The following is a 24,915-nucleotide window of genomic DNA, read 5'->3' as shown; positions in this document are numbered from 1 at the left end:
TTGGTGTCCCTGATTTACAGTGTGTTTCTAACCATTGGGCAGCTGGCCACGGCTCATAACTCAGCCCAGCGTATAATATGGAACTTGGCTGGAGAATCCAGAAATCTATTAAATGTAGGTAACAATTATAAGCGGAGACGTACAGCATTCCTCGGGTTGTAAGCATCTATCGCTGGAAGCCGTTGGGGGAGAAGGTGGAGGCTGTGTGTTTCCAAACTTTCGTTTTCTTGGGTTGGAGGAGGAGGGACCAGAGTAGTAAAAAATTAAAAGGGTGTTGGGAGCTGGACAGCTTTGATAGGCAGAGTTACGCAGTTACGTGTTCGTTATGGAAAACAGCTCTCCAGTGTAGGCGAGCGTCACTGACAGGTCATTGAGAACTTGATGGTGGTGTTTTCACGTGGGCTTTCTGTGGCCTGGAGAGTTTGCCATCCCCACTGCTCTACCACCTTGCTGTGCAGAGAGAGTCCAGCCAAGCAGCAAAGGGAATACGCCTGACCCCCCCTAAGGCTGGGGTGCTTTTTAACCAAGTTTCTACGCATCAACTGGGTACGGGGGGCATTTTTTTTGTTTTCATTTTCTGCTTTTCTTGGCTTGTTTTGCACTGGCTGACACGTTACCTCCTCCTCTTGCTGAGTAATAGCTCCTTGAGACCCGTCTTCCAGCCGGGATGGTGGAATGTTTGGGCAGGTAGAGACAGCTGTTAATGGTGCCCCAAGAGTCCGCTCCTGGGGGGTGCTCCCTATGGGGCCAACCACCTGCCCGAGGCTCAAGCAGCTGTAGCCAGTTAACCTGGGCTCATCGCGAGCGTGTCCTGCCCTTTGCCGTGGCCAAGTTCGTGCTGGAGCTCAGCACCCTGTAGCCAGCAGCGCCGCAGGGAGAGCCAGGCTCGCAAAGGGGACACTGGAGTGGTCCCAGCTGGGAGCTGCTCTGCTGGTCCCACAGCTGGAGGTGTCAGGGCCGGACCTTCAAAACGCAGAGCCCGGATTTCTGTGTGCAATCCCTTGTGAAACTTCCCCTGCAGGCCTCGTTGGTGGCCGTGCCATCAGGGCAGCCACGCGTGCCAGTTACAAGCCTGTATTTTTGCACATGGTGCCTGCTAAAAACATGGAGATGGAGCTATGTTTTGTGACTGTCTTTCATCTCCCTTTTCTCACGTCATCAGGAGCCTGTAGTCAGAGAGCTCTTGGATCATGGGGGTCAAAGGTTTTCTTCAGAAGCATGGGGCAAAGAGAGAAGCTGCTGCAGGTTGAAGATGCTCACGTGAGACTTGGGAGACACTCGTTATATTCTCTCAGTGTCTTGGACAAGTGTTAGGCTCTGATCTCGAAAGACAGACCTGTCGATTTCAGTAGGAATCATCTTTTTTCGGCCATAGCGCCTTCTTGGATTGGCACAACTGCAGTGTGATAGAGGGGAGCGTGGGAGGACATAGAAGTTGAAGTTTTCCATGTATTTTGCTGCTGGAGAGAGAAAAGTCTGCTGGATAGACAAGTTCTCTGTAGCTTGACCCATCAGGATCCAACTGTACCACGAGGCCATTGACTCGTGTTACCATGTTGACTCTCATAAATTAGCATTTTACATGACTTGAGATAAAAACCAGTATCGTGTTGTGTCCCACAGCATTACCAAGGAAAGAACAGAAGTCATCCTTCAGGGGACGTCCAGCCTGGATCCCAATGACCCCGCGGCTGTCTGGGAGGAGTATGACTTCAAATGCAAGCCTGGGGACCTGAAGAGGAGGCCGTGCTTTATCACCCCCTACCACTACCGCTTGGACTGGCTTATGTGGTTCGCTGCCTTCCAGGTACGCGCCTTTGGGTGCTCTGACACTTGGGTGTCCCTTGACCAGGAAAAACAATTTATATGAATTTACTATGTGTTGGGGTGGGTGGGGGAATATTTGAAGCTCTGGCTAAGTTAATTATATTTAAAAAAAAAAAAAAGAGGTTGTATTCCTACAGGATGTCTGCTACTAGTGTAACGAAACTCTTGGAAATTTTATGTGAGGCATTTTAATTGTTTCCCAGCAATACCAAGAGTTACAGACATTGAGAAAGCCCCCGGACGAAGCGGTGGCACGGGGGGGCAGGAGCTGCCTCGCAGGGTGCCTGGGGCTCTCCCGGGCTGGCAGCATCCCCAGCTGCCGCCTCCACCAGCCAGCTTGGACCCGTGTCCCTCTTGGGGACACCCCTGGGGACACCAGCAGTTGCTTCCACTGCCCGCCTGCCTGCATATGGACGTAGGGTCCCTCCGAATATTTTCCCCAACGTGGTACCAGCAAACGGGTGACAGCCATAAATTAAAAAAGGGAAGAGGGGGAGCAACTTGTAAAATTAATTCTTGTATGGTTTTTAGCCTATTCTGCAAAATCTTCTTCACGTGAAGCGGGAGAACTTGGACTGGGTTTTACCAAACTGGGGCTTACAGCAGTGGCGTGAGGCAAACCCATCTCGGATAATCACGGGCTTTGCTCTTTGTTCCCGTATCCTCTCCCGGCATATCCTCTTCCTTCGCTCCTCTCCCCCTTCCCCAAACTTCTCTGTTTGCTTTCTTTGTGGTATTTTCATTTAGGCGCCTTTTGGATTCCTCAGCGATGACATAACCATGGCTCTTTGGCTATGGTTTTATATTTACCCCGCTAGTTTTTGTGTGCTGGAATTTCATTTAATCTGCATTAGGTATGCTTATCCCTCAGCAAGACGACAGCAAAGGTTGAAACTCAAGCCAGCAGCGGTGCCCGGCATTACATGATGGTGCAGAAGGTCGAATGGGAGCTGTTGGTTTAAATCTGACTGTATTTTGGGAGGGCTCCGGCAGCGGAGGAGAAATCCAGCTCACCCAAACGAAGGTTGTTTCTGAGATGAGGGAAAGGCTGTTCGTTTACAGGGCAGGAGTATCCCAAAGGCTTTAAAATACAAAGGGATATCGGGTTTTAAACCAAAGGAGGCATAAATGCTGACGTATCGCAAGCGAGCGTGCTGAGGGACACCATCACACCGCAGCGCTGTCTCTGCCCAGAGCCGGACCGGGCGCTGAGCGACTGGGACAGTGTGGGGAGGAGGAGGAAGAGGAGACGACGTGGCCTCTTCGCATCTTTATTATTAGCGTTTAATTCACGGAAAGGTGCCCCCCAAGTGTTTCTGTCCTCCTGGGCGCCCGTGCCTGCCCAGGCCTCTGTCCCCACCAGCTGATGAGCAGCAATTAGCGTTGCGGGTCTCACGCCCGGGCCGGAGGAGGGTGCGGGCCGGAGGTGTGCACCAGCCCTGGAGCGCGTCCGTCACCTCCCCGCTACGGCAGCACTGGGTGGAAATGGGTCTGTTGGCCCTCCCCGACCATCCCGGCCTGTGCATCCCGTGCCTACAGCAGCGCTCCCTCGTCCCCTCCTCCCACTCCTATGGCCCTCCCCCGCTGCACACAGGTCTCCGTCCAGCAGTTGTAGGTTGTGCTTACGAGAGTTATTGACCAAAAGTGCAGAAAGGAGAAAAAAAACCTTCTGAAAAGTGGGGATGACTTGATGAAAACGATAGGAAAGGCAGGTAGCCTAGGCACAGCAGCAAGCATTTCCAAACCTGGATGCGCAGGAATTTAAATACCTGCTTAAGCATGGAAGTAAATCCCATTTGAAGTGGCCAAATGTTTGTTTGAAAACTGCGAGCTGTAGATTTGGTGGCAGCTGTCATCCCTGGGAAAGCTGGCTGTCCTGTTGTCATCCCCACACTGCCTCAGCCAGGAGAAGTCGCCGTCGTTCGATTGTTGTTTAGGCTTGAGTCACGCAGAGCTGCAGAAAGGACGAGAAACCAAAAATCGAAACCCCAGAAGAAATTTGTAAAGCCGGGCAAGTTTTGCAAACCCCGTACAGTAGTTTACAGAGTCCATAAAACCAAGTTACTTCAGCCTCTGGATTAGATTTAATTTGTTTTTGAAAGTTCTGGATTTTTTCTACGCCACTGCTCGCCGTCTGCCCCATCGCTTCCCGAGCAGGCGGCCGCAGGGCTGGTTTTGCAGTTCGTTGGCGGTGGCCAGGTAAGGAGCTGACATATCCAGCTCTGACAGGCTGCAGAAAAGCCGGGGACTTGGGGGGAAGATATTTACCATCCCTTTGTGCTGCTCGTGACAGGTTCCTCTTTGCACCTCATCACCGCTTGACATATGACGCCTTCCTCCGCTCGGGGTTTCCTGCAAAACTTTCCACCTTGGCTATGGCTGCAGGATTCGCTTTGAAGAGCCGGAGCACGGGCGAGCCCTGCCCTTGGCACGGCTGGCGTGGGCCGGCACGGCGGGGGAGCCGCCGGCACAGCCCTGGCGCGGGAACGGAGGAGCCATGGTGCTGTTCCACCTCTGAATTGCACTTTATTAGTTGACGGCCTCTTAATTACCGTTCCAGTAGTGCCATAATTATATGTAATGTAACATGGCATTATTTTCCAGGAAACAATTTTCATGATGTTAATTTTATTATCTAAATATAATATGCCTTTTCACTTGTTTTCTAAATCCCCTCTTTGTTTTGTATGTCTTGACATCCCGAGGGTGCTGTAGCTCTGAATTGAAGCCCTTCATTTGGTTCTGGCAGGGACATAACCCGTCCAGAAACATGTCTGCATTGCTTCTTCCCGTCTGCAGAAGGGGAAAAACTCTCATGAACCGGCAGCGGCGTGCGGAAATCTGTGCGACCCTTTTCAGTTGTTTCTCAGCAGCCGCCTCGGACGGGACCCCCTTCGCTCCATCACCCAGCCGATACCCTGGTCCCCTATGCGCAAAGCGGGCTGGGATGGTCTCAGCAAAAATAATGTGTCTCTCGGTCAGGAGCTGATGTTCCGGTGCTTGTTGCTGAGGTCGGTCGCTCTGGATCACCAACTCCATCGAAGGAATTTAAACCAAGGTCTGAGTCAACTTAATGCACACGCACGTTTTTAGGAGGAGCTACTGCTAATTGGAAAGAACGGCACGATGTGCTCACTGCATTCGCAGATGCCACCAGGCTGTGAGTACAATGGAGAATAAGGTCTAAAAGCCCAGCAACCTTGCTGGTTTTTGTCTGAGCGGACAGGAGAGGCACCCGCGGAGCTGCACATGGGCAGGACCCATCACCTGCCCCGGGACGGGATGGAGCAGAGCATCGTGCCCCGGGGAAGCCTCGTGGGCTGAGTGTGCATCACGAGATGAGCACACTTAGGAAAAGGCACTGTGGAAAGGCAAACACGATGCCGTGATAGGCGAGCAGGCATTCAGCATGCATGGTGTCACCCTCCCACCACACTCAGCGGAGCCCCCAGTTCGGGAAGGGTGCAGCTGACTGGTGACGGTGCAGAAGAGGGATCCGTAGGAAGAGCAGAGGTGCAGAAACCTTCTCCCACGGCAGCAGAGCGAACAAATCTGCATGGGTGTCCAGATGTCAAAAGAGGTTCGGAATAGGTGAAAACCTACTGCAAAGGGGAAAGCAGCCATCTGTTTTCTGCGTCCCTGTGGGGGAGGGAGGAAACAATGGACGAAATGGCAGAATATGATTTAATCTCAGGAAAATTCAGGTTAAGCATTAGGAAAAACTTTCACCCCTTGACACTTTATTGTGTTAGCACAAAGACATCCTGTTTTTACAGGATTGTTAAAGCTTTGTCTGTTCTCCAGCTACTGATGGCACCGCTCCTGTAATGATTTGACTTCTCCTTTCTGGTGGGCATTTGTAGAAGGAACGCAGCCATCGCAACCCAGAACTGAGCTATGTTGTGCTGCTGGTACAAAAAGTGTTACAGGCAGATCTTTGGCATGCTGTGGGTGGATTCAGCGTCGTTAATAAACAGCAACCGGAAAACAAAATACTGCTCATAGTTTTGGGGCTTCAAGTTGGTCACTTTTCCTGGTAGCGGGATGTCTTGGGCTTTACAAAAGCCAGTTGTTTATCGTACCAAAGATTTGTTCTTCACCAGTGGGCAGCAGTGGAAAGCCTTCAGTGCTCCGAATAAAGAAAAATCAAAGGGAAGGCTTTTCCCCTCCGTACTATGGCATGAAGGTTATTTATTCTGTTTGGGGACTGCGTTTGGCCAACGCGAAGGCACGCTCTTGGTGCTTACCAAATAATAGCTACTCAAAAACTAACAAAGCTAATGCCGTCTTCATATTGTTTTTTAAAGCCCAGTGTCTTGCTGCATTGTACCTTGAAGATGCTCCAAAAGTCTCTGAATGTCAGGACTGGCGCAGAAACCGCTCAGACTGGTGGCCTGTGTTGCTGTGTCCTACCGGGCTCTGCAGACTGTCAGCAAACCCACCGCAGAGCAGCATTTGCGATGCTTTGAGAAGCAATATGTGTATTCCAGATAGGATGTGTAAGTTTATAAATAAATTTCCGCTGCCTTCCTAAGAGAGAAACTTCAGCAACAGGATTGATGCTTGGAGGGTCTCCCCTGGGCGGTAACAGGGAGTCGTGATGGAGACTTCACGTTATCACACAGGAACTGGAAGAGCTGGAAAAACGTAGCCCTATTTATTGAGAAGGCAGATTAATATTTTTTTATAAAATATTTTATTCAAGCCTCTCTTATCTCGGTCTTCCAGCCAGAAAGTGCTTATAGGGAAAAGCTGTGTGGCAGCAGAATGGAGGAGGAGGTGTGTGTAACGTAATAAAACCTAAACCTCATGCGCAGTGTACTAAGTACAGCCTTTTACGTTTCCTTTCTTTCCCCTTCTAAAAATACAGGCCTCGGTTCACTTCCATTTTCCATTCCAGCATTCATACGTTTTGGTCCATGTTCAGCATGTTAGAACTTTATTTTCTTCTTTTAACTGTGATTACTCGTCTCCCTGTGAGTATGAATAATTTCACACCCCCAAGCTGCATTTAGACAAGCTGCAGGGCTGGATCACGGGCGGACTCACCTCCAGTCGTAATATTGTGATGGAAGTGCCTAGAAAGCCAAATAAGACTGATAGCCTCTCGTGCCGCGGTCTGTATAAATACAGAGTAAGACCTTGTCTATGCGGGGAATGATTATTGTCTACAGCGGCTATTGTATCTGCCTGTCTGGACTCTATTCTGGAACAAAGTGACTTTTCTTTCCAAATACAGAGGTGATACGGGAGCTGTGCCAGGTGCGCGATTTCCCCGTATAGGCAAGATCTAAGAGCCGCTTCCCAAAGTCTTGCTCTGCCCTTTATTCCTCGGCCCGGACCTGCCGCGCTCTGCGCCTCACCCGCCTCCGCCGGGGGACCGGCTGCTTTCCCAAGCGTTTCCTAATAGGACGGGCTAAGGGACGGCTTTTAGCGAGGCTTGAGAAACTGCCCCCGCTGAAATACTATACGTTGAGCCAGACCGACGGAGAAACGGCTTGCCTCTTTGGGAAACTAATAGAAAGAAGGGGATGTGGTTATTGGAGATAATGAGAAGTGATGTGACCTGATGTAGCCTTTGACCTTCCTTGGTTAAGTCGCTCGGGCAGCGGGATAGTAGCAAACATTGGTAAGCTGGAATATTATAAAAAAGCAAAGGATTGCGTGAATTATGCCGTCTTTTCTGTGGGAGATGGATTATTTCTCTAGCTGATAGCTCAAGTTCCCTAAACAGCAACAGTTGAAGGCGCTCAGCTGCAGAAGTGGAAACAGTGTAAACAGCGATGTGGATATTGGGTGAAAACATCCCCAAAGTGGGTAGGCTGTGACGCGAAAAATGCCCCTTACGACATAGCACGGGAAATGTAAACCTCCCCTACCCCTCTGTCATCCACCCTCGCACACCGATGCCGGTGTGAGACCGTGCGGGGCTCCCAACCATGTGAAATAATAACGCTGGGCTCCTGTTCCAAGTTTCCAGCTGTTTCCACATGTGCATCTCATACTTACCTCCTCCCGTGTGCCTGTGCCAGGACTGAGATTCAATAAAATGCCACACTAATCCGCAGTCCTTTTTCATTAAATGACCAATTAAAGCTAGAGGAAAAGGGTTCTTATTATTATTATTTCAGTTGGGAACATGTTCCCTGTAGCGCCGGGTGGTTTTTATATGTATTTTTTGCGATGATTATACTCTCTTCTACTTTGTTATCTCCGCAGAGTTTCGTCGCTACTGCGTCTGGTTTGCCCCCAGCTCCTTGCTGGTGCCTGACTTAGCGGTGATTCGGTTTCAAATTCTGTAAAGTTATTAAATACTTCTGTATACAAGGTAATGTATTCATGCTGTGTTTGTACGCTGGTACAGCGTAGAAGTGGTCAGAGAACATAAAGAGCTGATGAGAAGTCTCGGGGCAGCGCTGCTCCCGGGAGGTGGTGGTACCCGGGATGGGCAGTGATGCTCGGCTCCTCGCGCTGGGCCGTGTGCAGGTGGGGAGGAGGCGCAAACCTCCATCCCAACGCAGCGTACGCAGCGAGACCGGCACGGAAAGCCGGAGGGGAGGCAGCTACCCCAGCACCGCACGAGGCTGGAGCCTCTCAGGAAATAAAAGCTCGCGCCGTCTTAACGCCCAGTCCCAGGTTCTCTTTGTTAGTCCACTGTGTTATATCTAAAACGTGATTTTTGGAGGTCGTTAGCGCCGGTACCGGCTGTGAGGACAGTTGAAGGGGATCTGGCTTGCTGGAGAGCTGCGCCTGCTGCATTTCTGTGGGTCTGCGTGGACTGTCTGTGAACACAGAAAGGCTCCAGCTCCGTGGTGAAGGTAGCGTTGCTTTGGGAACCTTCTGCCCGAGCCGCCTTTCCCGGCCCTTTTAGTGGTGTTGATGATGGTTTTTTTGTGTGTTTGGGTTCCTTCGTTGCTTTCTATGCTAAAACAGAAAGAAAACTCCCACAAGATAAAGGAGGGAGTCATGTCCACATCCCTGGTGGGCTGCACCTCCCCGGGGACGCTCCTCCGCTCAGGGTCACACAGTGAGCTGTGGAGCTCGTGGCACGTTTCGGCATGCTCCGACCGGCAGCTTGTAGCAGCGGGCTGGGCGGGTCACTGGTGCCCCAGTCAGCCCAGCACGGGTACGGCAGGGGCCCTGCGTGGCAGGAGGGGAGCTGCAGCCCCAGGTTCTGGAGGGCAGGAGGCGGGTGTGGGGGTCTCGGTCGGTGCCGGTGTGGGGATGGCGGTGCAGCGGGATGGAGCAGCCTGGGGACCTGCGGCGCTGGTGCAGGGTCAGTCCCCACCTGCCTGTCTTTGTGCTCGGTGGAGATCCAAATTAGCAAGAGGAACCCAACGCGTGCGTGCGTGCCCACCTTCAAGCAATGTGTGCAGCTGTCCTGGTTGGTTTGTTTGTTTGTTTTTTAATTAATCCACTGGACGGTTCAAGCTCAGACTCTCCTGTTTCGCACGCTCAGAGCTGGCAAAAGCAGAGAGTTCCCATCCTGACCATCACAGCCCCACAAACAGTGTTCGGGTCTGGGTCTCACTGGATCCACAGACAGAGGAACTGTCACCTTCCCACCCTCCGGTGTGATGCTTCCCTGGACGCAGCCCAGATCTCCTGGACTCTTTTTTTTTTCCCTTCCCTTTGCCACCATATCACTTTACCGAGTAATGAGTTAAACAGCGCAGTCGTTAGCGCAGCTCGGCTCCTGCGTGCTCCGAGCATCGGCGGTGCGCAATATCTAAGCCTTCGTCGGGGGGGGCTGCACCGGGTGGAAATTTCCCACCGCAGACTTTTCTGGGGCCAGACATGTTGTAAATTTTACAAGAAAAACACTTTACAAACCAGAAGTCCACCTCTCATGCGCACGGAGCTGCTAATTAACAATTTGGAGGCCATGTGAGCCAGGGAGCCGGTTCCACCATTACAGAGCCTCATGGTTTTGAATCAGGCTTTGAAGATTTGGGGTTCTCCATAAAGCTCAGGCTCCGGGAGTCTGGTGATTTCCCTTTCTGTTCTTCCCCAGCTTCTCCCCAATTCACACACAGGACCCTCACAGCTCCCAGACCCTCCTAGAAATAGCGCTTAAAATCATACAGAGCACTTTATAAAGGGGATCTCCAGGGAGGCGCAGGATGCTGACTCGTGCTATTTGATGGTCTGCAATTGCTGTCGCGCCTCTCAGGAGGTCCCTGCTCGCAGCCGAGGATGCCCTGGGCTGCAGGTCCCAGCGTGGCACCCACCCTCCCGAAGCCCAGCCAGAGCCGAGCATCGCGGGCATCGCCGAGCCGTCGAGGGGCACAGCGTCGCTCAGTGTGGCTGGGAGTCTTGGCCTGAGTCACCCCGTGAAAAGCGATGCGGTCGGGCCCTCGGCAGGGGTGGCAGGATAACCCTGCCAGCCCCCGTGGGGTTAGTGCGAGACTTGTGCCTCGCGTGACGCCGCGCTCCCGGCTCCGGGGCTCACCGCGGCTCCGCTCCCACACGGCTGCATCGGGGCTGCGGTGGGCTCGGTCCTGCGGGGGCTGAGGTTGCCCTGTCCCACCCTGAGAGCCATCACCTCCTCTGCACCGGGAAGGGGACCGGGAGGTGGGAGACAGGGGCTGGTACGGGGTGTCGGGGGAGAGAGGGATGCGCCGGAGGTTAAAGGGGGCTTTGGGGTGGGCAGAGCGCGGCACGGGGTTGGTGGTGGGAAACATCCCCCGCTCTGTCACCCCTCTGTGTTGGTGGAGCATCCGCGACAGCAGATGGAAGGAGCTGCGCGGTGAGGCAGGATGGAAGCGGGCAGATTGGGAGAGTAATCTCCTTTTAAAAAGTTGTTGGCTTAAATGACTGTGGTTTTCCTCTAAATTGTGATGAGCACGGGTCAGAAACCCTGCGAGGCCGAGCTGCTGCTTGATGGGCCTTTCCATCAGTGTTTGGTGTTTTCCATCTCGTTTCTCTCCTCTGTTTCCCATAGCAACGGAAATAACAAACTTTACCATTAGAAAAGATTTGCAGAGTAACTTTGCCTCGATGTTCTGCATTAGTCACAGTCCTGCAGGTACAGCTGCCGGGTTTCGCTTTCCCACAGTGTCCCCTACTGCTTGCATTAAAAAATCCGTTTAGGTACACATTGAAAAAGGAGGGGAAGAAAAATCTTCATAGAAGTATAAGGCAAGTCACCAGAAGGGAAAATGCTTTTTATGGAGCCTCAGCAGGAATCCCTGCAAAGCGCATGAGATGCATGGGTTCCTGGAGGGAGGTAAATGCCGAGTCGAGTTCTGCCACTGCAGCTCTGACTGCAGCTCCCGAGAGCTGTTCTGCTCCCTTTCAGTGGCAGCACGACTAAGGGAATGGCATAGATACGGGAGGTAAAGAGGACAGATCAGATGAAAGGAAATAAAGAGGGCACCAGAGAAAGGAATCGGGAATAGAGAAGTTTTCTCTCTGCTAACACAGCAAGAGATAGTATTATTTTAAAATGATGGGTGAATCGTCATTTCAAAACGTGCCCTTACTGCTCCTCTGTGGAGCTTGCTGCTGAAAGAAATTATTAACATCAAATGTTCGGGGGGCAGAATAGGCAAGAACACCTCCAGCTGTGGTAGATACATGTAAAGTCAAGATGAGATTTGTGATCCAGGGTGTAGGAGGTGCCGCAGCTGATGGGCGGTGGGGAGAACTGTGGATGGTGGGTGCCCCGTAGCCAGGGAAGGGCTGTGCATGTGTTACACATCTCCTGGACCGGCGATGCATGGGGCTTTCCTGGTAGCACCATTGTAGGCTTCTTCCCTGGCACTGGGACAAAGCAGTGCCGTGGGCTCGACAGGGCTGCAGGGCTGGCAGAAATGCCCCCTCAGGCATCACGAGGTAGATCATTGGTAGAGGTCACTGTCTGGGGTGGGTGAAGGTGGAGGTGCGTCCCTGACCGTCATCTAGTCTCTGACCGTCCGCTGAGCTGTGGCTGCTGGCTGCGGACATGCTCTTCACCCTGCTCAGCTGTGGTGTGAACACCTTTGGGGATGCTCTGGATGGGGGACATCTCTTTGCAGTTGGGGCAGGCTGGGAGCGTGCACGGAGCCGTCCCAGCTCAGCTAACGAACAGCTCATTAAACCTTTGCGACCTGCACACCCTCGGTTGTGTCTGTACCCTTGGGAACGATTTCCAGATGAGCCAAACTCAGTGAGGCTCTCCCTGCTCCCCACAGATGCCGGAGGGTCTCGGTCTGGACCTCAAGGTATTGGATCCCACGGGATCTGTTCCTTGCAACACCAGGAAATTCATCGTTTGCTACCCAAATTGGTTGTAATCCCTCCCCAGAGACCACACAGAAGTCTTTAACACTGGTAACACTACACAGCAAGCTCAGCAGTGCCTAACGTTTATATTTCTTATTCCTTCCCTAAGACCTATGAGCAGAACGAATGGATAATCCACTTGGCTGGGAAGCTGCTGGCCCAGGAAGAGGAGACCTTGTCCTTGATGGCCACGAACCCGTTTGCGGGCAGAGCACCCCCACGGTAAGCTTTGCGTTTTGCCGAGGGAGCTGGACGTCCTCTGGCTCCGTGTTGTTCCTATCTTGGACGCACACACATGGTTCCCCTTGATGGATTGGGTTTTGTGTTTGGTGGTACCCAGGTGGTCTTTAAATAGGGTGGGTTTAACATGAGGACACCGTGAAGATGCTCTCAGCATAATTAGGTCATCTTTTATGAAGAGCATGTTTGAGCTGATCATCCTTGTCCTCTGGGACCAGGCATGCCTTCCTGATAGGGACGCGAGGACGCTTTGGTGGAGCCCATTCCCAGGCAGGTCTGTGAAGGGCTCGGCGTTGCTTCTCTTGGACAGAAATGGTGACTGCTGAAGCGGTTTCCTGCCCGTCAACTTTAGATTTTTTGCCACGATCGCTTTGCGAGCTCAGATCAAACCCACCGTTTCCACCGGCCTACTGAGCTATTTCAAAGACAAAACAGTCCTGCAAAAATGATTGGGTTTGTGGACACTTGTCTTGGAAGTGTTTGCACGAAGAGACAAAGCAAACATCAGCAAGTGAAAGACACAGATGAAAACCCCAAGGTTTTCTACAAAAGGAAATTTTTCACAAAAGTGTCTATTTTGTTGATGAAGTTATTTTTAGCTGAGAAAACATTTTAAGGGAATTTTGGATCAACTCAAGTAATATTATGCTCTTGCTAATATTTTCCATTTGAGGCTCTCAAGATGCACTGCAAACAAGGATGAAGGTTCATGGCACCGTGTGAAATGAACTTCCCCTTGAACCCTGCTGATGTTTTTCGGCTTTAGTGCGGTGCATCCCTCAAATCCCTTGAGGAGAGACTCCTTTTCCAGCTAAGACATAACAACTTCCACCTTTTACCAAAGCGCTTCCTCTGAGATGGTTTCCACATCCCAAGATGGTACAAATGTATAAACCCAAAATGGTTTATACTCTGAGCTGACCACATGTCTGTATATAGTCTGCAAAAGAGCAGAGCTGAAGCACAGCTTGGAATACAACTGCTAAGTGGGTTTCCCACTGTCATGTTTGAATCATAGAATGGTTTAGGTTGGAAAGGACCTTGAAGATCATCGAGTTCCAACCCCCCTGCCATAGGCAGGGACCCCTCCCACCAGACCAGGTTGCCCAAGGCCACGTCCAGCCTGGCCTTGAACACCTCCAGGGATGGGGCCTCAACAGCCTCTCTGGGCAACCTGGGCCAGTGCCGCACCACTGTCACAGTGAAAAACATCTTCCTAATGTTCAATCTGAACCTGCCCTCTTCCAGTTTAAAGCCATTCCCCCTCATCCTATCGCTACGTGCCTGAGTAAAAAGTCCCTCCCCAGCTCTCCTGTGGCCCCTTTAGGTTCTGGAAGGCCGCAGTAAGGTCTCCCCGGAGCCTTCTCTTCTCCAGGCTGAACAGCCCCAACTCTCTCAGCCTCTCCTCACAGGAGCGGTGCTCCAGCCCTCAGATCATCCTCGTTTCTGGGGGTACCCCGACATCCAGCCCTGTCCTAGTGCACAGGCATCTTAGCAGAGCATCGGTACAGGCTGATGGGAACGTGCTCCCTCCAGGTGCAGCAGCCAAGACCGCTGTAAGAACAGTTATTTTGGGGGTTGTTGCACATATTCTTATTTAAGAGCTGGTTTTCCCGTTGGCGCAGCATCGCAGAACGAGCCAGCGGGCGCTCCCGGCACGCGGGGCCGGATCCTGCCCACAGCCCAGAGACTCACGGCCGCACCGGAGTTCCCATAAACGATGGTTTATAGCTCAGGGCGCGTTACAGGGTGGTGTGGCAGTTTGTTGGGTTACACAAGCAGCGGATCTGTTACACACAAATAATGACACCTTGGCTCCGGTCCAGGAGGGCTCTGGGGAACCTCTATTAATTATTGCTACAAAAGGCGTGCTGGGCTAGACCAGCACAGCCCTCGCCGTGGACAGATACAGCTTTAATAATGTTTACGGAGGGGTTTGAGCCGTGATTAGCTGTGCTGAGGTTGGCTTTGCGTGCGCGGAGTGGTGCGCTGATGCTGCGGGATCAGCTGGTGTGGCTCGGCGGCGTGGAGAGGAGCGTGCCGTCATGCGCGAAACCTCCGTGCTGTGGGTTGTGTTCCCATTTTGGCCACCTTTTCTCTTTGTTTTTACGGACCTTCGTTTGACTGCGCGTGCATTTATAAGCCAAAGTAGGGTCTGAGACTTGTGACAGCGAGCTGGACTTCCCCGCTGCTCCCTGCCACCTCCTTTTTGGGGGCTGCTCAGCCCCTATGGAGGTGGCACCTTCCTGATGGCCCGGGATGGGGCACGGTGCAGCCCCAGCGCCTGCGCAGCCGCTCCTGTGGCGAAGGCGGTGGGTGCCTCATTAGGGTGCTAACGAACGCCGGAGCTCACAGAGGGCAGAAATTCAGCCCAGTGAGAGGTCTCACCCACCAGGATCCAGAAGGAGCTGGGACCTTCGGGAGCTGGTCGGGGAGATGGTGTTGGGGCATCCTTTGCGAGGCTGAGCTGGAAGAGCGACCGGAGAACCGGCATTGTGTCGGCTCCGTCTCGGGTGGATTTATCAACTGAGTCTCTCCAAACTGCTCGTGTCGCCATGGCTCAGTGCTGTAAATTCACCAAGCGGCGTTCATGGTGGGGCATTCCCTTGCCTTTTTAATAAAAAACAAAAACAAAAACAAACAGCCAAACTTAGAAGAAAGAAAGTGGGTCCTGAGTGCTGGCTGACCCCAGGGGTTTTTAGCAGAACCTGGGACCTTTAGACACCGACTCACCAGTTTGAGTTAGGTGTCCCCTGGTGCCAGCAGCCAGAAGCTGTGACCATCTGGTGGCTGATGGCAATAAACGGCTCTCGCGGTTCACGGAGCGACAGAAGCATTTGATAATCCCAGAGCTGTTTATTACCACATGTCCCCCAGTGCCGTAAGCGTTGCTCCTGGTACTCACCACGGCTGAGGCTGAAAACAAGACATCGTAACAGATTAAAAATCAAGAAAACATATATCACGCCTTCCGAGATTTGTCATAGACGGGCTGCATCTCTTCGGTGCTTTCTGGCATCAGTGGTGTTAAAAAAAAAAAAAAAAAACAACTAAAATAAAGTAGTTGAACACAGAAACTCATTTTAAAATGAAAATAATGAGGGGAGAGGTGGCTGGGATACCACTGCGTTGCTCCAGGTGGTGAATAGGTTTTTTTTATTGTATTCTGTAACAGGTGAGGAAGTGAAATGTTCAGGAATTTAAAGCAAAACCGAAAGCAAATCTTTATCTTTGTTAGTTTTTATAGGATAACGATTGCAGAGCATACAGAGGAATACAAACAGGTCCAGTAAGTAATTACACAGCAGCGTGGATGCCGTGTTGAACACACGGTGCTATAGATCTTGTTGAACAGGGTCTTGATTCATGCGTTACCTCGGTTTAACCAAAGCACAGACTCTGTTTTCACTCTTTAGCAGCTAGTTTATAGTAGGAAAAGATCAGGATCCAGCGCTGGTTTTATGTGTCAGCTGCCTTTGCTCTGGCATTAGCTCTGCTTTAAGAGTTTTTCATGGGTCTAGTGTATTTTTGGGTGGCGTAAAATAGAAATAACATTTTAAAAACGCTCGTTTTGGCTCGGACCAAAACCCAACACCCCGTTTCACTCTGGATTTCGGGTCGTGGGTCACGTTTCGGGTTTTAGCAAGCCGAATCCAAACGCCTGGGACATCGGCACCATCCAGATTTTCACCCGGGCGCGAAGGCGAGGGCTGGGGGCACGGGTGGGCGCTCACGCCTGCCCGCGCGGGGGCAGCGGCGTCGGGGGCAAATCCTGCGCTGGGCTCTCATGCGGGTCACCGATTCCTGTTGCTATTCACGTTCCTTCAGTTACCGCTTGTTTGCTGCTAGCGCTTTGCTTGGGTAAGGAAACCGAAGTGATCATTTGCCTTTTTTTCCCCAGTTTTTGTGCCCCATCCCAATTCTGCCAGGTTTACGCTGGTGGCGCTCACGGCCGGCGTGGGCACAGCGGCTCCTTCAGCTGCTTTTCGCTCAGCGTTACTTCTGCTCAGGCAGGCTCACCCGCTTGGGTTTGGGTTGGGTTTTTTTTTTTTTTTTGCCTTTAAAGTTCAAAACTGCTATTTGTTTGTTTAATTTTAAACGTCCCCTTGTTGCCCGTGGAAGCCTCCGGCGGGGCTGGCCAGCCCCCAGCACCCCCGGCACGGCCCCGGCCGCGTTCCCATGGTAGAACCACGGCCAGAAGCGGGGGGATTGATCTGCGCCCTCCGCTCTGGGCGCAAGAAGCGTAAGAAGAGGCAGTTGGCAGGATACCTCCTTTTTTCATCTAGACCCCTTATTAACTGAGCGCTGGATGCGGGCATCCGCAGCGCCGGCAGCCGCTTACAGCCAGCGATTGCCTTTTTGTTATAATTCCCTTTTAGTTGTGAACAAAAGCCTTAAATTTAAGCCTCAGCGGTAACACCGGGAAAGAAAAAGATAATTCAAGGTGGCTGTAGCTGTGATAGCTTCCCAAGGGCATCTCTGCACCCTCACCCGTGAGCCGGAGCCCATCCGCAGATGCTGCAAACCTGGAAGACGCCTTCGCTCCCACCTTCCAGCTACGGATCGTGCCCAGCGCAGCTCGGATCCCTTCGGTAGCTGGGTGGAAAAAAAAAACTAATTTTGCTACCATATTCCACCCCCCCCGCCTCCACTCTAAAGAGAATTTTGAGACTTAATTATTTTCGTTCCCTGCTAGACTAAATAATTAGGGGAAGGGACTGTTTTCCTTAAGAACATTACGCTTCATACTCCACGGAGTTTATTCTGTTAATGGAAACTCTACACCTTAAATAGCCAAGGGACTTTCAAAATGAGTTAATGCCTTCGAAATGAAATTTCTGAGACCAAAGTTTGTAGGTTTCTTTACAACGCTAGAAATTATAGTATTTTTTCAAGTGTGATAAACTTAAAATGAGAAACAGGTGACTGATTAAAAATGAGGGTATTGTTGAGCGCCCAGCCTAGCTGAGTGTGAAGCTTTACTTCAAGCACAGTGATGTTTGTGGAATGTGGATTTACAAAATATTATTGTGCAGCGGATAGTTCATAAAACACCAGCCGTCATAAATCTGAACGGTAGGGCTTTGGCTGAGAAATTAATAAGTGTTTAACACACCATCATGGAAACAGACTGCAACAATGAAAGAAAACAAAAATCGGGTTTTGCCTACAGAAGGAGGGGGAAAAAAAATCAGGTTTATTTTTGACTGAAGTGTTTGGTGTCTCTGATATTAAATCACGTTCACTTCAGGACTTTTATTCCAATTATAGTAGCACTTTGTTGAAAAAGCCCCAACATGTAGCTGAAGACCTGGATTTGTAGCGGAGGTGTTATTTATGGAGGCGGCGCTTCCCATTTGATGCTACCTGGCTGCAGAAAGGCAAGAAGACCATAGCGTTTGGTATGCTTTTCTTTTATTTGCTTTCCCATTTATTCCCCGGTTGTGTCACAGCTACTGGGCTTCATACCTGGGGGCACGTTGGACTGGATTTTCAGGCTGCGTAAGTCACCGTGCATCCTGGCAGGAGGCGGGGGCGCTTTTCCGTGGGACCCGCGGAGATGTACAGCCCAAGTCGTGGGAAGGGCTTCGTCGTATTTGCACGGTGTAGAAGTCAAGTCACTTTGGGGACCGCTCCCTTGGACACCCCCAAGAGGGGTAAAGGTAGTTCGGTAGCTATTGAGAGCGGTGCCGAAAGCAGGCAGGGATTATGGGGTTGTTGGAAAATACGGGCATCACTGGGATGTAGGTGGAAATGACATTTCTGTCCTGCAAGGTCTCTCCCCAGAAGTCTTTAGGTGGGAGCGGCATGGGATGGTCCATGGGGATGCGAGTCCTTCGGGGTTTGAACTTGGTTTTGCCGAATCCCAAGTGCCTCCTCCCACCCCAAGACATTTCCCTGCTGGGACAAGTCTCCCTCCAAGTATCCGTGATGGTCCACGCAACGTGACAGCGTAAGGGAGTGATGTAAATCCGCAGAGTCCCCAAAGCCTCTCCCACGAGCGCTGGTGCCTTCTGCACAGAGAAGTAAAATGTTTCCTATGGTTTTCCCACTGGAAAACAGCTTGGCCAGCAATGAAATTGTCCTGGGAAGTGACAGCATCCTCAGAGGTGAAAAAGAATAAACACGTTCTTTTGGCTTTCTCACTGGGTTTCGCCATAGTGAAATGTTTTATTGCAGTTTGTTTCTTCTTTCCCTATGTGCTATCTATAATTTAGAAGAAAATCTTTAATTTATCGGCAACTTTATAACATCTGATACTATCAGAATGAAATGATTCCACTGTCCTGAATGAAAGTTGCAGGGATTTTCTTGTGGTGAGAACAACCTCAGTCTTTCAGCCTTGTCACAGAGGGCAGAGCTCATCTCAAAGGGTCGGGATTTCCCCCAGCGTGGGAAATGTGGTTTCCAGCCACCTCTCGCAGCCGTGGGGCAGCTTCACCGTAGCCAGGCTGCGCCGTGTGTCCCGTGGCCGTGGGAGGCATCTCCCTTGGCAAGGGCAGCTCCTGCCTGGGCTCTGTCGGGAGCATTGGCCGCATCCCCATCACACCTGCGGAACACTAAACTGAAACCCACACGTTGGGTCTGTCCGTGCCAAAAGTAACCCCAGCCCGTGCTGTGAGCCCCGGGGACAGGCACGTTTCCTTCCCCCAAGGATTGCTTTGCCCTCGGTATAAATGCAGCCTCTGAGCCTCCCTTTCTAACCTGTCCACGGGGGAATAAACCCCCATCTCCCAAGAGAGTTTTGAGGATGCTCCGGCTCTGCAGGGCCGGACCTTGCAGGAACCTTGGAGAAAGAGAAGTCAGCGGCGTTGAAAAACAACCCATAAAACTGCCCTTATTCTGCAAACCTGGGCCAAGATGAATTTATGATCCCTCCCGCTAACGGGGCTAGAATAAGCAAGAAAGCCGATGATGGAGACTCTGTTACTGTAATGAATTTGTACTTTCCACTGCCGCTCGCTCCCTGATTTACAATGGAGTGGGGAACTTTAAGATAAAAAAAAAAAAAAAACCAAAAACACCAAAAAAAAAAAAAACACCAACCCAAATCGAAAAGACGCCCCGTGTTTTGGTTTCTTTCTTCCCTCTCCCACCCTGCCTTGCCCTGTCAGGCCATTAATTCTAACAGAAACCACCGGCTCTGGTTTTTTCCCTCGAACCCCTCAGCTGTTGCAGGGAGACAGCTGCACCCTCTGGAACTAATTACAGCTGTCTGGGAGATTTAGCCCTCCATCCCAACAACTCCAATATTGCTGCTAATTTTTAACACGTACAGTTGGAAGATGTCATAATAGGCTGATATATGATTGAATCTTAAAAGTGCTACAGCGCAGCTGCTACCAGGCATCTGGTGGGATGAATATATTGATTTAAAAAATAATGCTTATTATTTTTAGCCTTCCTGCCCTCCCTGAGGCTCCAGTTTTGCCCGATCCAGGTGGTGATGGGGAGCGGATGCTTGCCCAGAAGAGTGGTGGCAGGCAGGTCCCGGCATCCCACGCGGGGCAGTGGGTCCTTCTGGGTGTCTCGGTGGTCCTCCCTCTTCCAGCCATCCGCACCGGGATCAGCGCCGTCGCTCTGCCAGCACGTCACCGGGCACTGCCGTTGGGCTCGGGAGAAGCTGCCAAAGGGTCACTTCTGTCCCTTGTCCTCCATCCCTGTTGTTGTTACAGCAGAGAGGGTTTTCCATCTCCTGGAGGACAAATGTCTGACTTGCTTTATCTGACCCTATCTTGTTTCTTGACTCTCAAGTGATTTTTTTGCCCTTGTGCTTCTCCTAAGGGACCTAAACTGGGCTCAGCTGGTTCAACCTGACGATTCTTCTGGGCCATTTCCCTGCCCAGCTGTGGTACCTGGTGCCCAGTGCTTCCCAGGGAGCCAGGAGGAGCTGCCGGCTCACGTTCGCTCAGTAAATCCTGGGAAACTGCATGTGGCTGGGATTGTCCTTTCTGTCTGTCTCCTCTGAAGCAGGGGTCTGGCTCATCCTTCTTCAAGTATAAGTGACCGCCCATGGCATTAGACTCCTTTTAATGAAGATGAAGTCAGATAGCTTCTTCGTGATCTCCTTGAAGATGTTCCCATTTCTCCGGAGCAGCAAGCGAGGTTCACACATGCCGACAGTTTCCTGCCATCACCAGCCAGAAGGTCTTCCTGCCATCACCAGCTCCAAAGTTGCAAAAATCAGAAGCAGCTGCCGATACGGCGATCTGTAGCTTGTGGCAGTTTCCTGATCTGCAGGCAAACGCGCATGTGCATGTCTCGCCGGAGTTACGAGCTATCCCCGGCTCCAAGGGATGCTTGTAAACTCTGTGAGCCCTGAAATGATGGACCCCGGGGAGTTAATGCTTCAGCCCTGTCAGTGCAGCAGCGCGTTCGCCCCCCGAGCCCCGGGAGGAGGGAGCGGGTCCAGCGAGGCAGCGCCGGAGGAGTTTGCAAATCCTGTAAGTTCAGGACTGAGGCACCCAGGTAGCTTGTAAATACTGGGGTAGCTTGTAAACTCTGTGAGCCCTGAAATGAGGGGCTCCAGTGAGTATTAAACTCTGCGGCTTTTACATCTGTGAGCCTTGCAAGGGAAGATTCCCACGGGTTCCTGATTTTCCACGTTACTCCCCCAGCCCCTAAGCCCAGGAAGGGCGGAGAGGATGGATAGCGCGGGGTCTTGGATGCTGCCGTCGTATTTTGATGCTGAGAGGTATTGTGATGCTCAGAGGTATTCCCACTGCAGTTTCTCCGTCCTGCAGCACGTGTTGGCTGCTGCAGCCAGGTAAAGGCTCTTTGGTGCCTCCGTTGACCAGCATAGAAACCTTCAAGTCCTGAATCCCAGAGAAGCGCTGGCAGTGCAGGACAGCGAAGGTGTGCTGGAGCTTTATAGCTCATCGTTGGGTGAGTGGTTCAGCTCCATGGAGTTTACCAACCCCACAGCCCACGGAGGTTCCTCCTGCATGGATCTTGCCATCCTGACGTGGACCGTGCATCCCAGCACCCCATCCCACGGCACAGGCGGAGCAGGCTGGGGGAAGCAGAGTGGCCGTGGCTGGGACAAGAGGGTGGCGGAATTTAGCGGTTGGACTCGTGGGGGGACTCTTCAGATGGATTTAGGCTCTGAACAGAAGAGCCTGAAACACAGTCAGATAGAAAGGCAAACTTTCTGCCACAAAAATGCACCTTCAATTGCATGTGGTCGCTTTAATGCTCACACGCTTCTAGTTTTACATGCCGATCCCTTTGATAGCAAACATTTTAATAGACAGAGAACATATGGGAAAAATCATACCAAATCAGATGATAGATACTATTTAATCTGGGCAGGCAAGCCCGTTCGAAAGGGACAAGGAAATTTTCATTCCAGAGGGGTTATAGGACAGTCCTTGAGGTTGGGGAGAAGGCGCTCCTGTGTCTGAGCAGAGACCTGGGCACCTCCTGAGATCTTCCAGGTCTGCCCTGGGGTACGGCAACTGCTCTCTGCGCTCTGCGTGCCCGCCTAGAAAATGGGAACTTTGCCGCATGGGGTTTGCAGATCGCTCCTTCAGCGTGAGACACCCCGTTACACCCGTACCGAGGGGGTGCGTGGAGACGGGTCCAGCTTGGTAGATGCTCTGCAGTCGCTTAGTGAAGAAAAAAACCCAAAAGCCCCGGTGTGGCAGACGGAGGGAGGCTTCGAGCAGGAGAGGGACTGACATAAAATCAGCCACTGAAGCTTGTTTTTTTTGGGAGGTGGATATGTTTTTTGAATTCAAGCAAGCAATCGAGCAGCACAGCTTGGAAATCTCTAACCATCCCGGACAGGAGCCTGCAGGCTCCCTGCACCCGCGGGACCGTTGCTGTTCAGTAACGCTCTAATTATTAACAGGAAATTTTGTGCTCCTGTGAAGTAAACACTGTGGGAGTAACACTTCAGCCCCCGCTTGACTTTTACCAGCCTCAGAAAAGGAGGGGGAAGAGAAGGTGTGGAAATGGCCCTGACTGTAATGGAGCCAGCAGCCGCAGGGCAGCGTTTGCGGCGATGAGCCGCAGGTTTGTGCAGCCCCAGCCCCCGCCGGGGCCGGGGCATCGCCCCCTCCTCTGCCCATTTACCACCCCGTGTTTGAGGGTTGGCCCCCTGCCTCCCTGCAGCCCCCTGTCAACAGTGGGGTGCTCTGCCACGGAGCTGTACGGCATCGGGGGACACCTCCGTCCCCGCGCTTCCCTCGGCACCCAGCCCTTACCAGTAGTTTAAATTAGAGCTGCCCCAGTGTAGCTCCAAATGCTTTAGTCTGGGCTTCCTTGGATCCCACCTTCATCCTCAGCAGAGGAGGAAACATGGAGATATTTGTCCTGTTTTCATTCCGGCCAGGAGATAATCAGAAAGCAGATGTACCGCTGGTTGCTGCGAGCCAGCAGCAAGCGATGAGCGTGATGAGCAGCTCCGCGTTAATGTGTTCTGTTAGGAGAATCGATTCTGTACTGCTCATCTGGGTACCCAGCAAGATCTAAATTGAGATGTCGGGATGTGATTGCAGCAGACCTTTTAATTGGGTGCAGTTTTATCCATCGTCTGCAATCTCCCCCGCTTTCGTCGGAGTGCCGGTGGCACGAAGGTGAGCGCTAATGGCAAATACGTAGGAGTCATCCCTAATTATTTTAGCAGTAGGAAGGAACTTTACGGCCGCCCGAGGTGCAGCCCTGGGAGCGAGCAGCTGCGGGATCACGGTGCCCTGCTCAGTAGCAGGGTTTGTATTTTAGTAGTGAAGCAAAGCAGGTTTAAATGAGCATTGACATGACTTTGACATTTTTATATTGTGGGTTATTTTATGAACTTATCCGGCAAATGCGGCGATGCACTCTGCAAACAGGGACCGCAACGCTGGAGGACCGGGGTGTTACTCCTTCTCTTGTCAGCATGCCCTACATCAAGCGGGACCAAACCTCCCGAACCGAGCGGCATGGTTAGCCTCCGAATGTGTTTCGCGACACTGATGAATGCTTCTTTCTGCACTGTTTTAAAATCTCCTTTTCTGTCAACTCCCAGGGCGGCCAGAAAACAGATGCGCTGGTAGCCCCACTAACAAGCTGCGGAGCAGAAGGAGCAGCCGCTGGCTGGGGCAGAGGGATGCTGGGGTGGGAGTCAGGCTCTGTACCTAAAAACGTCCCGGGCAGAAATACTCCATAGTTGCTCTCAGAAAAGAAAAAAAAAAAAAAAAGTATCATTTTCCTGCTTTTATTATGCTTTTATTATTATTCTTTCAAATTTGGTTGTAGAGAGGTGTGTGGAGCGTGTGGCGGCGGTGGGGAGTTCAGAGAAGGGGGGTGTTAAAGCTCCTCTGCCTTGTGCATCGTTCCGAAATTGCACCGAGAAGAGCCCGGGAGCTCCCCGGTGCCTTGCTCCGGCAGGGACAGCTGCATCGTTGCCTCCGGCTGCGGGCATCCCAGGGATGGATGGAGCACCAGGATGCAGGAGTCAGCCAGGCTGAGCGCCCTCAAGCTGATTTCTCCATCCAGCTACAGAAAGGCTTAAAAACTCCGCTCCCAGGGAGCCATAAATGGGGTCTGATGCCTTTCCGCATCCCCCCGGCAGCGGTGCCAGCCCCTCCTGAGCAGGCTGTGCTTTGTTTCTCTGCAGGTGGATCCGAGGAGAACACTTCAAGTACAAATTCAGCCGACCCGGGGGAAAGCATGCCAGCGAAGGGAGGTGGTGGATTCGGAAGAGGATCGGCCCTTACTTCCCCCCTGTCAACCTCCAGGGCCTGAAGAAGTTTTATGAAGACAGGAATTGGCCATACCCTGTGCAAGACTGACGGAGGAGGATGAGCAAGGTCAAGAGGGACTGGCTGGGGAAGAGGGAGAGCAGTCAGCTCCTGTACAAACTACACATCTTGCCTTTCTCTGTATTTTTGATCCATATCCTTGTTTACACGTATTTTACAGAAGGTTCCCAGCCAACCTGTCCATCTGCTGTTGTGGTCTGTTTTTTCTCATCTTTCTTTTTCTTTCTGTTCATCTTCTCACCACGGCTTTGCCTGATGATTGATTTCTTTTGCCAGGCTGCTCCCTGCGGAAATCATCAGCTCTAGAATTGGGCAAAAAGGTGAACAAATGCTGCGATTAGTTTGGGGGTGGTGTTGGTGTTGCTTTCCCTGACCCATTGCATTGTGTGATGGCTGCAGAGGTGCAAGGGGGTATTTTGGGGTGGTCTCCTGCCTCACTAGCGCTCCCAGGTTCACTGGGATCCAGCATCAGACAGAGCAACCGGGTCCTGCTGTGCAGGTGGCTCATGCGGACGTGATGCTGGCCCAGCACGGGGCACCGCTCCTCCACCCCACCCCGTCCCGTCCCATCCCGTCCCGTCCCATCTCATCCCATCTCATCCCATCTCATCCCATCTCATCCCATCTCATCCCATCTCATCTCATCTCATCTCATCTCATCTCATCTCATCTCATCTCATCTCATCTCATCTCATCTCATCTATCTCATCTCATCTCATATCTCATCTCATCTCATATCTCATCTCATCTCATATCTCATCTCATCTCACCTCATCCCATCTCATCTCACCTCATCCCACTTCATCCCATCCCATCCCATCCCATCCCACCTCAT

The 24,915-nt window shown here is 51.8% G+C and overlaps 1 protein-coding gene across 1 annotated transcript in view; it reads left to right on the top strand.

The window, feature by feature from the left end:
- Positions 1-24,257, top strand: part of LMF1 (lipase maturation factor 1) — a gene marked incomplete at its 5' end in the record, with an annotated part of 207,559 nt that extends 183,302 nt beyond the window's left edge. The window contains 3 exons of the mRNA XM_082490667.1: positions 1,624-1,807; positions 12,203-12,315; positions 23,936-24,257. Of these exons, the coding sequence (XP_082346793.1) occupies positions 1,624-1,807; positions 12,203-12,315; positions 23,936-24,110 (472 nt within the window). The 3' untranslated portion in view covers positions 24,111-24,257. The remainder of the gene's footprint in view (positions 1-1,623; positions 1,808-12,202; positions 12,316-23,935) is intronic.
- Positions 24,258-24,915: the final 658 nt, after the last annotated feature.

The sequence above is a fragment of the Vanellus vanellus genome, assembly GCF_965231255.1.
Source record: "Vanellus vanellus genome assembly, chromosome: 14".
NCBI lineage: Eukaryota > Metazoa > Chordata > Aves > Charadriiformes > Charadriidae > Vanellus > Vanellus vanellus.
This window is presented reverse-complemented; position numbering and strand designations above follow the sequence as displayed.